Source organism: Pleuronectes platessa, chromosome 3 (genome assembly GCF_947347685.1).
Source record: "Pleuronectes platessa chromosome 3, fPlePla1.1, whole genome shotgun sequence".
Lineage (NCBI taxonomy): Eukaryota > Metazoa > Chordata > Actinopteri > Pleuronectiformes > Pleuronectidae > Pleuronectes > Pleuronectes platessa.
Genome location: NC_070628.1, coordinates 12,298,643 through 12,315,184, shown reverse-complemented (window position 1 = coordinate 12,315,184; position 16,542 = coordinate 12,298,643). Strand labels below are relative to the sequence as shown.

At 41.4% G+C, this 16,542-nt stretch overlaps 1 protein-coding gene across 6 annotated transcripts in view; it reads left to right on the top strand.

Annotated features, from left to right (window-relative positions):
- ctnna2 (catenin (cadherin-associated protein), alpha 2) overlaps positions 1–16,542 on the top strand; it is a 270,720-nt gene that overhangs the window by 175,854 nt on the left and 78,324 nt on the right. For all 6 annotated transcript variants that reach the window (XM_053419592.1, XM_053419591.1, XM_053419593.1 and 3 more), the window contains one exon: positions 15,415–15,495. In XM_053419592.1, the coding sequence (XP_053275567.1) occupies positions 15,415–15,495 (81 nt within the window). The remainder of the gene's footprint in view (positions 1–15,414; positions 15,496–16,542) is intronic.

The following is a 16,542-nucleotide window of genomic DNA, read 5'->3' as shown; positions in this document are numbered from 1 at the left end:
ATGGTGGTATTACTGTGCCAGGGTTTATGGCACATGTTTTCACTGCAGGTGGTCAGCTCGCTCTGGCTGTCTTGTACTGAGTGCTGCGGTCACTTCATCAACGAGAACAGGAAATATGTTTGCTCTCAGATTGTGTTTGTGTGAGGAGGTAAATTGAAGAGAGCGAACAGAGCAGCGTGCAGATTCTACTTCATTACTGTGTCTCCATCCTTGTTTGAAAGCTGAAGTGAACTAGTTTGCAGTTGTCAGATATTAGACTGATATTAAAACACACACAGCAGGAGCAGATGGATTTGAGCAGTGACCTGTCTGCACTATTTGTGCTCAAAGTTATAAATATTGAGGATGACAGTGTTTTAGTAGTTGTATCCTGCATTGAGTCGACAATCTGACATCGAAGATCAAGCAAATTAATTTGGTTTGTCCATTGATGTAGTTGTTGGTCCAACTATTTTCTTTTTTCATTGTGGAGGTGGTGCATTTTTCAGTCCTCCGGTCAACTGTCTTGCACGTGTGTTGGCAAGAATGACATTTCAGTTTTTGAATTTGAAGGAAGAAAATATCGATTCAAGTTATGAATCTGCCACATGCTTGAAAAAACAAGATTCTACTTGATTCTCAGTGTCGCCATGTCTGTTCTATCTGCTATATGTCCTGAACAAACTCGTTCTTAACAAATGTATATATACATGCATCAGATACATCAAATATATATTATTTTTTAGTGATTGAATAATGTATCTGCTTACTCTAATACACAACTTCCAGCAAGATTTGACCATTTCTGCGATTTTAGTATTGTGTAATAACAGCTGATATTTATAAGCTTCAGCATTTATAATAAACTTCTCTGTCTTAAATTTATAACACATAAGCAATGATTTAAAAAAAAAAAATGGCAGCTTATTCATCCTAGACATAACCTTGCTTGCTCCTTACATTCAATTAACAATAAACATAGTACAAAATAAATACTATGAATGCTTATTAAAATCATCCAGCCATCCTTTAGCCGTAACATCTATCCTTTGAGGGTCACGGGGGATGGAGCCAATCTCAGTTGACATTGAGAGAGGCAAGTCACACCCTGGATAGGTCACCAGGCTGTCACTGGGCCGACGTACAAAGACAAACAACCTTTCACACCTTCGAGAAATTAAGGCCCTGACCCAACTCCTCTCCCTGGAGGCTGCGTTGGTAGAGCCAGGAGAGAAGATCTTCCCCTAGGAATCGGGACACCAGTCGCTACATCATCAGCAGCCAACCAATGTTATTACACTGACAAACAATATCCACAGCGACCGTTATCAACCAACATAATAACAGTGACACATTAATCTATCTGTTCATCTATTGATCAATACTCAGTCAGGCAGCGTGTTTACAATCGCTTATTTCAATGTAACATTTGTTCTGTCAATAGTAATTTCTGCCCCGCAGGGAAAACGTTTTGACATATGGAGGGATGTTTTTTTTCCCCCACAGTGATTCAATTACATTTTTCTTTGCTACCGAAGATATTCTGCTCGATTTAAAACATTTCCATGGATTTTTTATAGATTTGGATTTACATCCCCCTCTACGTCTTTCTGTAGGAGGAAGTCAGACTTCCCAGAGAATACCAGGGAGAACACGCAGACTCCACACTGAACCTATTTGCTCTGAGGCAACACTAAGCACTGACCCACAGGAATCTTTACTATGTATTTACATCCACAAGACTTCCGCTAACATAACAAAAAAGTTGACTGCAATCAAACACGTACATCCTCTGGCTACTAAAGAGTTCTTAGACTGTTCCCATCAAATGAAAAGGACCTTCTTCTCTAGATCTAAGTTAAAACCTAGATAATTCCTACAAATCCACCCCCAGAACATTGTTTTTTGTATCCTCCTACAGGCTGGTCCATAGCATGACATACAGTGAATTGACAGCAGGCACAATGTACAACTCGATTCCAAAGGTTGTGTCAGACTAATTGTTGTGCTGTTACATGAGGAACTTCCCCAAGTCTTACATAGTAAAGGAAGTTAAACATGCAATTGGTACCACATCATAAGGCCCCTGGATTCAAAACCGCACCCTTGATTAAAATGCAGCACGTCGTCTCCGACAACAGACAATGACAACTAAATCCTCTGACAAGACAAAAACAAATCTCAGCCTCACTTCATCTCTGCAGCCTTTGTGCTTGTGTGTGTGTGTGTGTGTGTGTGTGTATATACTGTATATGTGTGTCCCTACTTAAAACATGTATTTGTTATTTGCATGATTTACCCTAGCCACCCCGGTAATTTCAAACCTCGCAACCTAGAGACCAATCAACATTTCCCATTGTTTACAAAGCCGTGAACTTGTTGACCAATGGCTCAACTCTGCCGCTGTTAGCAGGAGGTACTTTCTTAAAAATGACATGTGGATAAAAAGCCTTCAAACCACAGGAACTATTTTAATCCTCCAGTTAATATTTTGTCCTCCAGATCTTTATAAAATACAGAAATCATTACTGTACGTAATTGGGTTTTTTGTTGTTTGTGCTCAGTTGTATTTGTCAATGCCATGTCCGTGTCCTCGCCATCACAATGCTTCTCAGTTAGCCCTCAACTTGGCCAGCTCTTGTGTTGTGTAATGATGACAGCAATCCTTGGAGGCTTCTAGCGTCACTTATTATTTCCGGTCTTTGACGAAGCACGGCTACAATAACTCCTGGTATTGCTCTGTTTAAAAGCTGCTCAGAGCAGAGTTTAGATATCAACGTTATTCAATAGGTCATCCTTCTATGAGCCACTGTATGGTGCGGCTGCCTACCTGCGCTGGAGACCTGCACCAAATGGACGATGCATAATTAAGATGGTAACCTACTGCAGAGACCTGACGCTGTGATAGCATTGGAAATAAAGCTGACTAGCCCAGGGGCACACTTCACTGTCCTTGTGATGCATTCAAGCTCCTGTTATGCTGCTGCCTAACTATTATTGCCAGGCAGAGCTCACAGTGCCTTAAAATGGCCAAGGTTTTCCAAACACTGAATTTTCATGAAAGGTTTTATTAAAAAATAGACGTCATGTCCATCTGAGAAGGTGTATCCATTCATTTTTATCCTCCTTTGTCTGTTTAGATATATAGACAAAAAAAAAAACATTTCCACTAACAACACAAATTTATGACAAATTAAATTACAAGCTTCACAAAGGTGTTATGTAGAGCAGGACTGTCATGGCATCCAGCTCTTTATTAAAACGTATCCATCCATTGTAAAAGCATAGCACAAGGAGGACAGTGAACATAGCACTTAACGGTTTTATCACCTTTAATTCTGCATTGAAAACATATGCAGATGCATGGTCGCTCTACAGAAGCACTTGAAGCATCTTTATGGTCCAGAAATGATGTTTGCGCAACGTTTGCATCATTTATGCAGTTTTTATGATAATTTCCAGCAATTATGGAAGAGCTCCTGCCATGTTATCTTTGTCATGTAGCAAATGGAAATAATTGTGCACCAGGCATCTCTTTTTATCGGCCAAGAGTTGCCAACCACACATCAATTTTGGTCGGTCATATGTTAATAAAGGACCGGTGCTGTGTGTCCTTGTTTCCACAGTCGAATCAATTTATCAGTCCGTGATCAAATCAGTGCTTATTTACGTGTCGTGCAACAGTTTAATAAATCAGACTTAGAGAGGTTCATCTGTCTCTCCTAGTGTTTAAATATGTTCCGTTTCGAAGACGCCTTGATAAATGACGGCCAACATTTTTCAAGGGTGATGTCATTTTTATTTCCTGAAAATGCCGTAGGGATACGAACAGCTGTGACCACTGCAGGAATACATTTCGTATAAGTCCGCTGAAGGAAGAGAATAGACGTCCTTTGAAAAGACATCAATCGGAAACACCCATCGTGACACTAAGTCCCATCCCCTGATCCGTGCTCACGCCGTGCGTTTACATTATGTCCAGATATTCCGTGGTTTTATGTTTCCCAGTTAATAGCAGGAACGACTCTGTTAGGAGCTTGCGGTGTTGCGTGGCTGGACTGACAAAGCCGACATGAAAGCACGGGGGAACATAATCATTTTACAAGTTCAGCCGGCTCCAGCAGTCTTTGAAGTTGTCGCACCATTACAGCAAGGAAACACACTGTTGTCGGGCTCTGTGTAGTGTATCAGCACTGTTTGTGTACACGGCGGCTGTCTCTACGGAGGCCTCAGCTACAATAGGCAGGTGGTATGCTAGTGTTAATCGCGCTGTCATTAGCATGTTTCCATTTGATCAGCTCGTGGCTCCATTTTCTGCCGTCAGACTCTAGGCCCTACTTTTTTCTCTCCCTTTTCCTAAACCGGCCTAATCCTGATTAGTACCACCTACACACAGCAACCCACCCACAAGTTCAGCCTGAGTCATTATTATCCTGGTTTACAAAAACACCCATATCATTCTCTGGGCGCCTTGCTATCTCTGACAACCGCAACATTCACACTGATAGCAAAAGGCTGGCAGCTGTGAAGAGGCTTTGCGCGGGTCACATGCTATGAATACTGTGAATATGCTATTTTTTGTGCACCTGTGCGTCGACTACTCCTACAAGTCAACATTAAGTCACAGTAATGGGAGGCAAGTGTGTGAAAGATGGAATCTGTCTGCCAGTTTGTGTTTCTGGAGCGACCTCGCTGACCTCTGACCCTGTGCTCCACAGACCCTGCGCTCCACATGCTACAGTCAAGTGGTCTCCGACATACAGGCTTATTTTAGCTGTTGTGAACAGTTGAGTGGAAAGAGAACATCAGCTAAGCAGGGACAGAGTCCGAGGCAAATGTGACAGTGTCCATCAAACAAATTGTGAAATATCTTTCACAATTTTCCTAAAGTAATTTCTTTCAATGTATGGAATCAGAAAAATACTGAGGTTTCCCTGGAACAGCCCACATTTCATCCTTATTTTACCACAGAGGTACTTGTTGAGACATTGCTACACTTGTTACTGTCTTGTCAGAAACAATCAATGATCTTTATTAATGCCACTATTTGAAACATGCTGGATATGGATGCAGCAGCGTGAGGATATACTGTACATGTATGTAGCTGAAGGAGCCTGGAATTGATTTCCATTCAAATTGAAAACATTAACCTGGGAGTCCAACCCTCTAACGTGTGTGTCCATTCTCTACTGCGCCAAAATCCTCTAATTCCTGATATGTCGGTGTTTGGTCTGATCCGTTATGGGGGTGGGGGATGATAAAATGCAGAGAGAGAAAACGATGATGAAATAGGATTATCTTTCCTGGTATTACGAACGAGGTTCTTAAACAAGATTGACCTCAGTCTCTGTTACAAGGGGGTTTTGTATCCAATCTGTAGCGGCACCCAATGCCTCGTCATGTCTGTGTAATACATGTTAAGGGAGGTGTGAGTGTGTGAGTGTTTGGGCATGTGTGTGCCTGTGAGTGATAAATAGTTTTTCTACCCCCCCCACGTTCTGCGGTAAAACAAAAGTACATCAATGATACTCAAACCTTCTTCTCACCCCATTGACTCACATTTTTTTCTCTTTACCACAGTTCTGCTCTCACAGATATCACACCACTCTCTTATTTTCTCACCCTTACTAACCTATTCTCAGCCTCCCCCTCCCTCGCATCTCTTCTATTCCGCGGCCCTTCCTTTAGTCCCTCCCTCGCAAACTACTTGCTATTCAGTTCAGGCAGGCTGCAGGCAGCATTGCTCTAGCTCCACGTACTGCTGCTGCTGCAGGGCTAGACTTTTTTATCCCCTGCTCTCTCTCTCTCTTTCTGTCTCTGTCTGTCTGATAACCAGACATTTCCCCTCACTCGTTCCTTATTCTCCTGAAACTATGCACCTAAAACTTGGCTTACAGCCCAAAACTCTTAATATTTAACCCTTCACCATCCTCCTCATGCTTCTATTCTTAAACCCCTGCGTTGCTGCATGACGCGCCGTGGCCTGTTACTGAGCAAAGGGGCATTTTTCATCAGCACAACACTAGGGAAGGAGCTGTGCATCAATCAGACCACAAGCCCATTTGTCAAGACTTATGAACCTTTGCCCAGAATGTCCAACATGAACTGGCTCAATCATTTACAAAACATTTTAACTCGTCCAGTATGAAAGGTGGACTGTTCAAACAGGACACTTTTTTAGAAATACCATAGAAGAGTTATCTTCACACGTCAGGCGCCGCTTGCATGGAAGCTTTGAGAATTGTGTTGATTTCTAAGCCCTCTTACGTTCTTCTTTTTTCCCAGAGCGACAGCACCTTTCTGGTTTGTGTCCGTGCCCATGCTGTTGCCGACGTACCTTCAGTTTTCAGGCTGTTTTGGGATACCTTCATCCTTCATTAAAAAACAGAAATATGGAGGTTGATAGTTTACAGCCTCCTAATGTCACGCTGACTGGGACTAAGGCGGATGGATAATAAAGTCTTTATGGTGCCTGTAACCTCCCTCTATGTGTAAAGGAAGGTCTGAATCTTCAAGAACATGGATCATGGTAATGGTTAAAACCAGGCTTCTGGGCCAGTGGGTGGCGATAAAGTAAAGAACGCTTCGGTCTGCTTAATATTGGGTGAGGCAGACACCTCCGGATGCCGGGGATATTGTGCAGTGGTTTTAAATTTAGGTGCAAAAACGTAATTAGACCTGACAATGCTAACCAAAAGTTTGGGAATCCTTTATGTAGCTGTCATTGTTAGTGTTGTTTCTCACGAATGCTCATCATACAAACAACAACGGGCATGTACAAAGTAAGCTGTAATGTCATTGTTTCTCAAACCCTCTGTTTGACAGCTCTTCAAAAGGTGTTTGTAAAGATCTGTTGTCGTAACATTCTCACTTGTCACCTCTGCAGTGACTAAAATCATATGCCTTATTAAATATGCTTTCGTGCGTCCTGGGTTCATTCAGTCCAGTTGTTCTAATTATGATGTCATGTCACACCCCCCACCTGGCTTCCTTTTCACCCTACTCACATGTTCCCCGCTCCCCCTGTGCCTCCCTTGTATACACTTTATATGGGTCAGTTTCCATTTGTTTACTGCCGGGTTGTCTTTGTGCCATATGCCTTTGCTTTACAGCGCTCTGCTCTCTGCCTGCCTGTTTTGATCCTGATTCTTTATTTTGTTTTGTTTTCTTTAGGGGGGGAAACCAAATTCTACCTCCTGAATCATGCTCTTGTGTCCCTCCTGCCTGAACTGTGACACTTGCTTTTATTTTGTCAGACAATCACAATGCACAGTGAAAAGAAAGACATGCGACCTAATGTCCTCTGCGTTAGGTTTGCCCAGTGTATATTATTTTGTCCGTTCCTGTCATTGCCTTTGTCTCCACTCCATTGTTTAGTTGTGTGCCTCTTCCCTCTGCTCTTATGGTTTCCTATATGCCCTGATACATTTTTTTTAGATTTGCCCCAACTCCCAGCCAAAGTCTGATCAGAATGTTTTGTCAAGACATGCTGAACTGAGGGGCGTCCCTGTCTGGTGTCATCTCAAATGAAGATAAAAATACTTCCAAAATGTTTTCTTAAATAGTCAATGCAGGTAAAAAAAATCGACCCTACCAGCTCTAGTATCTTTGCTCAAATGTTGTACTGCACTATAGCATCAGTTTATTCTTAGAGAAGATTGTATTTTAGTGTCGCTTCAGTCTACAAATTACCCATGCACCCATGCACACAGTGTGTTTACTCTGTTCTTAGCCCATCTTAAACAAACTGTTCATTTCATACTTACAATGTGCTTGATGATAAGCCAGATGCTTCCTCTCACCCACAGCCTGCTTGACCACAGATGCTAATAGCCAGTGACAGGCCCACAGTCTAAACATGAGCCAGTGTAATGAGAGGAGTAAGCAAACGGCATCAGCCATTAAACATAAGAGAGCTTGTGCCAGAAGGCACTCCGGCTCCTCCTCAGGCACTGCCGTTCTCAGCTGCATTAACTCTAACTGACAGGAGACTGCCAGGCTCAAACAGCACGGTTATAGATACCATGAGCAACCATGTGAGAGGAGGGAAGACATGGAGCTCTGGTATGAGCAGCACTTTGGGTGTTGGGGGTAAACTGGTTTTCCTGAGGCGCCACACAGGAGATCTAGATACTCATTCATATTCCCAGTAGCCACAAGATGTGTGTCTGTGTTCGTGTTTGTTTGTCTGTGTGAGTGTGTGTGTCTGTTTATGTGTGTTTCTACCAATCACTGAGTTAGTACTTTCTAGTAACGCTGTCATTAAAGATTCAACTAATCAAATAACACCTATAAAAATTGTCTGCTTAATAATACCGTTATACCATATGCTTTATTTAATTTTCAATCAACAATTAAGCAACAATTGAATAAATATATTTTGCCATGCCTCTAAGGAACTAAACAAAATATTATTCAGCCGATTGTTAAACGGTTAAAATCATTTTGTAATTGGCTTGTAATTGAATAAGCTGGAAAAGCATTCTGCGGGGGCCCCCCTCAAAAGTGTTACTTGTGTTGTGAAACATAAAGAATAATGAGTAACATGCACTAGCCATCCTAAGGACAAGGACTGAGAGCCATTGCCTAAGGTCATTATCACTTTCATTAAACCTCATTAATCAAAAAGAAAGTCGGGCGTTCAACTGTATGAACGCGTTTTAAGATACAATAATTAAGGTTATGAAACTCATTTATTAATCTGGGCCTGCAAAAAGCTTAGTCCATGCGACAGAGGAGAAGTATTTCATTTGCTGTCTTATTTCACTGTAAACAGCTGCACTGAGGAAAAATAAAAACAACTAATTATCTGAGACAGTCACAAAAACAGCCGAATCACATAAAGCCCTCAGAGGCAAGGTGTATAAATAATGTTTCCAGTCAGTGGCATCCAGCATCTTGTGCACAGCCCAGTGCTGCTCACTGATCTGCAGTGTAACACAGAACAAGGGTCAAGTTTTGTCTCCAGCCTCGGTTCTCTCAGGCCAAAAACGGTTTTATGGATAATGTTGTGGGAGGTCAAGTTGCAGAAACGATTACGGATGCATGCGATTTGTAAGTTGCTACCATCTATATATGTAAATAATGAGTTTTTTTTTATCCAACACTAACCTATCTATATTTTGAGCATGTCCATCTATAAAAAAAACTGCTATAAGTTTGGGCTCAGACTATAACTTGGTTAAATTCCTATACATTTAATCTTAAGTGTCAAATGTTTGAAATGTACAAATTCATAAAAATACAGATCCATAATTTTAGTTGTTATAGTCATGTATATTATATTTATACGTACAGCATTATGGAAAAAATGATTCAATTATTTGACCCTGTGTATTTTATTACAAATTAAATATAAATCATAAATTTAGTAAATAACCAAAATAAGCAATTTGCTAATGTATGCATAGGTTTCCTCCTATACTGCAGTTTTGACCCTTATTTAAAAGACATGCAGGTGAACTGCCTCTTTACAATGTGTGAGTGTGAATTGTCTGTATGGGTTAGTCCTGTGATCCACTGGTGTCGCTGCTGGCTCTACGCCCAGTGTGGGCTGGGCGAGACACCTCCTATGGATGGAGGGGAAAACAAAATGACACACAATCTTTTCATCTAACTTTAATTTATATACATTTCACACCTTTGACCCTCTCAGAAAAATTGTCTTCTAACTAATTGGTGTCAGTGTGTGTGTGTGTGTGTGTGTGTGTGTGTGTGTGTGTGTGTGTGTGTGAGTGAGAGAGAGTGAGAGACCCTTTCAGATGCTGCTATAACTTGATATTTCTGTGCTTATTTACTCCAGTATTGCATTGTGCCCATTCTATATCTATTCGAATTCTTGAGGTTTTAATACGACATCTATTTCTGTCCTGCTCAGTCGTCCTATTTAAAAAAAAGGAAGAATAAACACTCAGCAGCTCCTCTCAAAGTATTTTGGGTTTTTCCAGTCGCAGGCATTGCAGCATGTTTTCTTTTCCAGTATCCTGTAATCAAACTCGCTGATAGCCACCGCTGCACCTCTTTAAGTTCCACTTAATGAGAACAAGTCAAATTGGCCCATCCATGGCACTGCAGCTGAGGGAGCACAACTTGTCTTAATGAGGATCTAGCTACCCATTATCTGCTGGTAACCCGACCAGCACGTAACCACTATTATCTGCCCCCACCCCTGGCTCTCTTGTGCGCGCACACACACACACACACACACACACACACACACACACACACACACACACACACACACACACACACACACACACCCTCTCGTTATCTGCTCGCCTTCCCCTTTAAGCCCGCTGCAGACAGTGTAACCTCATTGGACAGTAATTGTACCTCTCGCTCCTGCCTAATTGAATTGACAAGGAGCCGGAATTGATATCATTTAACACATTGATCTTGAGAGACAATAAGACAGAATGCCTCATACCCCGACACCCCTCCCCCCTCCGTCCCATCTTTCCTCCCCGACCTGTCTCCTGTTTGTTTGTTTTTTATCGTCCCGTGATTCATCCGCTCATTTCTCTGATTTGCCATGTTATTGCCTATGAATTACCAGATTAATCCCTCACTTCTTTCTGCGAATGTTTCGCCGCTGTCATTTTCATTGCATTAGTTTCAAGTGATGTGCAGGGACATGATACTTCTGAGTTCATCAGAAGGCCAGAAATTAAAAACTTTGGACGTTTGTTTAAATAACACTTACAAATAAAATCAACATAAACAACTTGATTTGTACATTGTACTTGGATTAAGAAATCAAAGAAAAGTAAAGGAGAATATATTGTTTACTAGCGCTGCTTAAACTTGTTTAGGACACAATTGCATGTAATACACAAATACATTTGATCAAATTGAGAATATACTTTAGATACCAAAAATAATACACTATAAATTCAAACACTAGGTCGTATTTTACATTTGCAAGTAAGAGGGACAATTTTAATTGGCGTACCTAAACCAAGTGCAACATCTCTCTGTACACAAATCTTTATCTTATCCCACCATTGCAGTGTTTGAGGCCAGAAATGCATTGAAATAGTCTGTGCTGCAGTGCACCACTGAGTTACACAACTTTCCGAGGCCTGAGCGTGTAAACATTCTCTGGGCCGTCAGCTGCTTTACTGGCATCCACCGTCCACCAGCCCATCTCCTGAGTGGGCCATGATGCTTCCATTACCCCGTACACTCTCCATGCTTAGTTTCAAGCACCCTGCTCTGTCTTCCTCTCCCCTACTGGGAATGAATGAGTGCACACGGGGGGGTAGAAAATAATGGATGGAGACAGTTGGGAACAGTGTCTGCCAAACACCACAGGGACTTGTGTTTACTAGAACAACTGAACATGTACATTCCATTATGCGACAGTCAAAAACTGAGCAATCAATGTTGCTGTCTATGTTGAATCAACATTTAATGGGAGCGCAGTGGAGAGCCAGATTCCCACACGCAGGCAGAACCACACCTAGGTGGGAACGGAGAAATGTCAAACCATTTTCCCCGGGATCAACACATAAACAAAACAGTGTGACTCAGTTTGTCTCTCACACTTTGTTTCGTCACACAAACCCAAACGTGCATGCACATATCAAAGACCACAGTTTTGACGGACCAGGGACAGATTTGTGGCTGACGCATTTACTAACCTATGATTCACACTTTGTGGACAGCCTTGTATTTAAAGTTTGTGATGGGGAATTCAAGCGTAGTGTTTTTAATTGGGTGTTTTATGGTTTGCAGGAAACCCATCATGAGAAATGCATTTCCGTTCCCTGTTGAAGGAGTAATGTCATATTTGTGTGGAAGTGGAAGTGCAGCATATTTATTTGTAATTATGGTCTACTCCCTGTGATTGTCTGTAGCATGCTGCATTGATCTGAAGATACATGGTTTCTCAAAGAGCGAAGGCGGCCATAGGAAAATACACACTCCCGATATAACTGTCAATTGGAGCTCAAAATAGGAGCTGGGTTTTGTCCCTTTAGACATCATTGTGCAGTTTTAATCTCCTTAACTCAGATTAAAGAGTTCAGAGTTTTTGAGAAATAAAACAGCTGGGATTTCGGATTCCAGAAAATGGAGAGATGGCGAGAGAGAAAAAAACACACAGGCACTAATATTGTTTGTCTACTCATCTTATGAATCAGAGGATTTGTTTATGTCATCTAGAGCCTGACCACTTTCTCTCTCGCCCGGTTCAATTAAGGTTGTCGGTTAGACATTAAAAAAAAAAATCACGTGAATATTTGTGAAGTGTCCTCAGAAAGGTTCCAGTTGAGCCCTTTTTGAATTTTGGTGGTGAGCATCCTTAATCCTGTGTGTCCCTGTGGTGCCTTAATGACACATTAGGCTCTTCAGGCTGAATAATGACTAATGTTGTCATGTGTCCTGCTTTGGCGTTGGGGAGCTGGCCTGTCCATGCACATCAGGGAGCTGAGTGCTACCTTCATTTCCAAACAACTCACTCAAAGTCATTCGAGCCATGTGTCAGAATGTAATGTTCAAATGTGTTAAATGCACATAAAGTTCACTTAAATGTGTGTTACTATAGTGGTAAGTAGGTTCCAGCTAGATTTCCTTTCCGATATGGGATCAAATCTCATACATATAATTATTTTTATGAGATCCCTTTAATTTGATGCACTGCCCGACAAAAAAAAGAAAAAATGGCATCGTGTGATTGCTATTAGGAGACGGGGTGACTAACTGTTGTATGAGCTAGGAGACAAATGAGTCATTTTTTATGTTTAACGTCATATGAAAGAAAACGCTTGCTATATGAGCCTTGGCCAAGGGCAAGCCAGCAATACATTAGACAGAAAAGGGAATTATCTGCTTTTATGGCTACAGGCTCTTTTCATTGATCAGCACTTTCACATCAATGACCTTGCACACATGTGAGTCGCCCACAGCACATAGCCACACTGAGATAGAAAGATTGTGGTTGTTGTGTTGTCAGGCTGGAATACTCATGAATGTCTTGTCTTTAAAAAAAAAAAAAAGGAAAGGACAAGAAACGTTGGTTTAATACTTTCCCGCTGATTTTAAGTTGTTTACTAGAGAGCACACGCTTCCTGAGCTAAATCTACCTTCTAAGGGAAGTGCTCAATTAGTGAATGTCCTTTTGTTGAGTTCACGCTAGCATCACTCCCTCTCTGCTGCTCTCTACAAGTGTGATAGACGGCATATTCGGAACTTTTGTAGAAACGGTCATTTTATAACCTGATAATTAGGCTTTGGAAATAACCATCACTTTTATTGTTGAGCTAAGTTTACAATGAGCTGGCTGTTCGATCGGGGTTTCATTTAGCTCTCTGCGACACAAAGATATGTGTTGTGTTCCATTCAATAATCGAAAGGGCAGGACAATCGTGCACATTTTGTGTCACATTGAACACAATAATGAGTAAATAACAACATTAGCTTTTTGTCTTGTGGTCTCAAACACAATCCTCATCTGGAACAAACAAGGATGAAAGGGAGTCTTTGTCACTATGTGTGTGTTTTTCTGCAAAGGCTGATGAGCATTCTTGTTATTTGCCATCATGCTATGCTGGGCAGAGCTGTGCGATGGTTGCCTGGCAACGACACAACTAATTTTGTATGCTGGCATTGCTTCCCCAGAAAATGACTGTGTCTTACAATCTGTTGATCATCCTGCTAACCATTGTTGCCCTTTGCAAAAATATCTTAGTACCACCTGAAATTATTCAATCGGCGGATTTGAATGCTTTTCTTTTTATGTCTACAACAAAGATCGTGCTGTCCATAAAAACTTTACTCAGAATTGTCTGTAGCTATATATAGCGCAAGGTTTCAAACAGGGATGGTCTCAATTTTTAATTCCTCAGCTGTCAAAACAAAAGGACAAGGTAATTAACATGAATGATTATTTGTAGACCTTTAGTTTGAAATGTGGTGGCATTTGACTTTGTACGGGAGCTGATTGAGAAGACCTGAGGGAGGCTGGGAGCACATTGCTCACTCTTAAGGACTTACCTCCGAAGCAGGGCGCCAAATTTTACACTTGTTTCCACTTCTAATTGTTCATTTAACTCATTTAAATTGAAATTGGAAAGGCTTGGATTTGAAAAGTCTTGCTAACCAATATTTTTTTCCCCCAGAACAAACACAACCTTTTGGCTGAATCGCGTGTTGCACTAGTCACATAGACTCTAATATCCCTGATCCTCTGTTAGCACATTAGGAAACTGGTGATGCCTACTAACATGTTCAATGCATGTCAAATGGTGACAATAATGTATTCTAAGCCTGTTAAGCATCTTCTAAATGGTGCCTTCAGAACAACCCAATTAGGATGTACTCACTTCCCATGTCCTGAGTGACACATGTGTGCCTTTCTTTAGAGAGATCAGGATCTGGAGCAGTAATAATTTGCTCAAAGACACACGAGAGCTTGTTTGGTGCCATTAAGAAGACCCCTGCTTCAGCCTCCCATAGACTGAATAAAACAAGCTACATAATTCTGCCCGTGTGTGATTTGACATCGTGTGCTGGTGTCTCCAAATGAGAGGCGTGACGACTAACAGCATCAGTATCTCTCCATTGATGCGAGTCATTGACAATCTTCTCTGCTGGCATGAAGGCAGATCAGCGACGCCCCACACGCATCGTGTTTGGCCCTTTTACACAGAAGGGCTAAGCTGCATAAAGATGCAACATTCCCACCTTGAACAGGCTCTTTAAAAGGAAAGCTTCTGACTCACCGACAAGCCAAGCTTAGATTAGGTAAATAATAACAGTCAAAATCCAATAAACGTATTGGCCCATTCTTCTCCATGGGTTCTAAGCAAAGACAGTAACGATTATAAGTGGTGAATGGAGCGGCAAGTAGGTGTAACCGAAAGCAGGGCCTCTTCTTTGGCCAGGCGTCTGAATGCAGAGAATTGTCTATATTTTGTAATTAAACATAGCAAGAGAGTTCTCCTACTAGTGGGTTGGGATGCTTGTACACTCACATTATCACAGTGAGAACTCCCCATCGTCAGGTGAGAGGAAGCAGCTGCCGACTCTGTATGTTTCAGTTGGAGCACATGGTCGTCTACACCGTTTTTAAAGTCCGCAGCAGTTGGCAGGTACATGAAGTGCACTGGACAGGGCAACCGGCCAGAACTAAATTGCCAGTTGCCAGAAAGGCTAGTTGCTAGGTAACATATTAAGCAGTTTGACTCACGGACTCCAGTTTGATCGCGGCTGCTTGGTAACGTCACTACAGGTTCTGTGATGAAGGGTTCTTTAGAGATCAACTATCGGAACCAACTATACACATGTTTGCTTTGTTTGTGTCATTTCAATGAGAACATTGACACTGTGAGCTTGAGCGTCCTGTGTGGTGCGATGTCTGGAATCAAACATTAAACATTGAAATGTTCTGTGAGTGTATTAACCTGGTGTTTGTGTGTTTTTGTCTTTTTACAGACTGGCAGGAAAGAGAAAGGTGACCCACTGAACTCAGCCATTGACAAGATGACCAAAAAGACCAGGGACCTGCGTCGACAGGTGCGTTCAGGTTTTCATGGTTCATCACAATCTCCATCTATCAGTTAAACACTGTATCAGCTGCTCCTGTCCGTGGAAAACATTGAGTTGCTTTCACGCCACTTTAAAGGTTGAGGCCCAATCATTTTATTAAAGCTGCGTTGGCACTAGGTTTCCAAAAGCCTTCTTGAAACAGGGGTAAATGGTTAATATTTGGGAACTAAATACAAGAGGAGGTTAGCATATGTGCAATTAATCAAAGTAGAAACAAGAGTGCTGATGTTTATCCTATTTAATAAACATGCCACACATCGGAAAACTGCACCTCATTGATGTGTTTTTAATAGTTTTTAGACAACAATGGAGGACTACCAGGTAATGAGCTACAGTAAATCAGACTGGCTGGAAATATAGGAGAAAAAAAACATGAAATATAATCACACTAATCCTTCAACGACTCCGATGAGTCGAGAGAATTTGTTTTTGTAACAGCATGGTAACAAAGAAAGATGTTGTACATGAACAGAAATCAATGTTAAATAATAGACAGTGCAAAACAGTCAGGGTACTTCTGAGAAACAGGGACCCAAGCATCTATGACTGAACCCTTTTCTCAACCGAAGCTTTCATTTTCCATACACTTGTTATTTTAGAGTTCACAGACGTTCGATTATTATTGAGATTGGAGTGACCGGACACAGTCACTAGTGAAAGGGTTAACAAGCATACTCTAACTACAGAATGCTTTGTTGGAGCTCACAGCAGAAATCCAAACATGGAGACAACATGAAACTTTCACACAGTTGTGAGGTTCAATCTGGGACAACAGCAACTCCAATCCTTTTCCCTTCTTTTCTTCCACCCTCTCATTTCAGCAGCATTTCAAGATTGCGTTCTATTCCCAAATTTGTTTTTTTCTTTTTCTGAACAATCAAATGCATTTCAGGCATTCAGTCATATTGATCAATGCTCTGCTTTTGATTGTCGAACTCAGAAGAGTTGTATCAGGAAGCTGCAGTAAAATTACCTTCCAAATTCCAAAAGCTATCCTCCAATAGTGAAGAATAA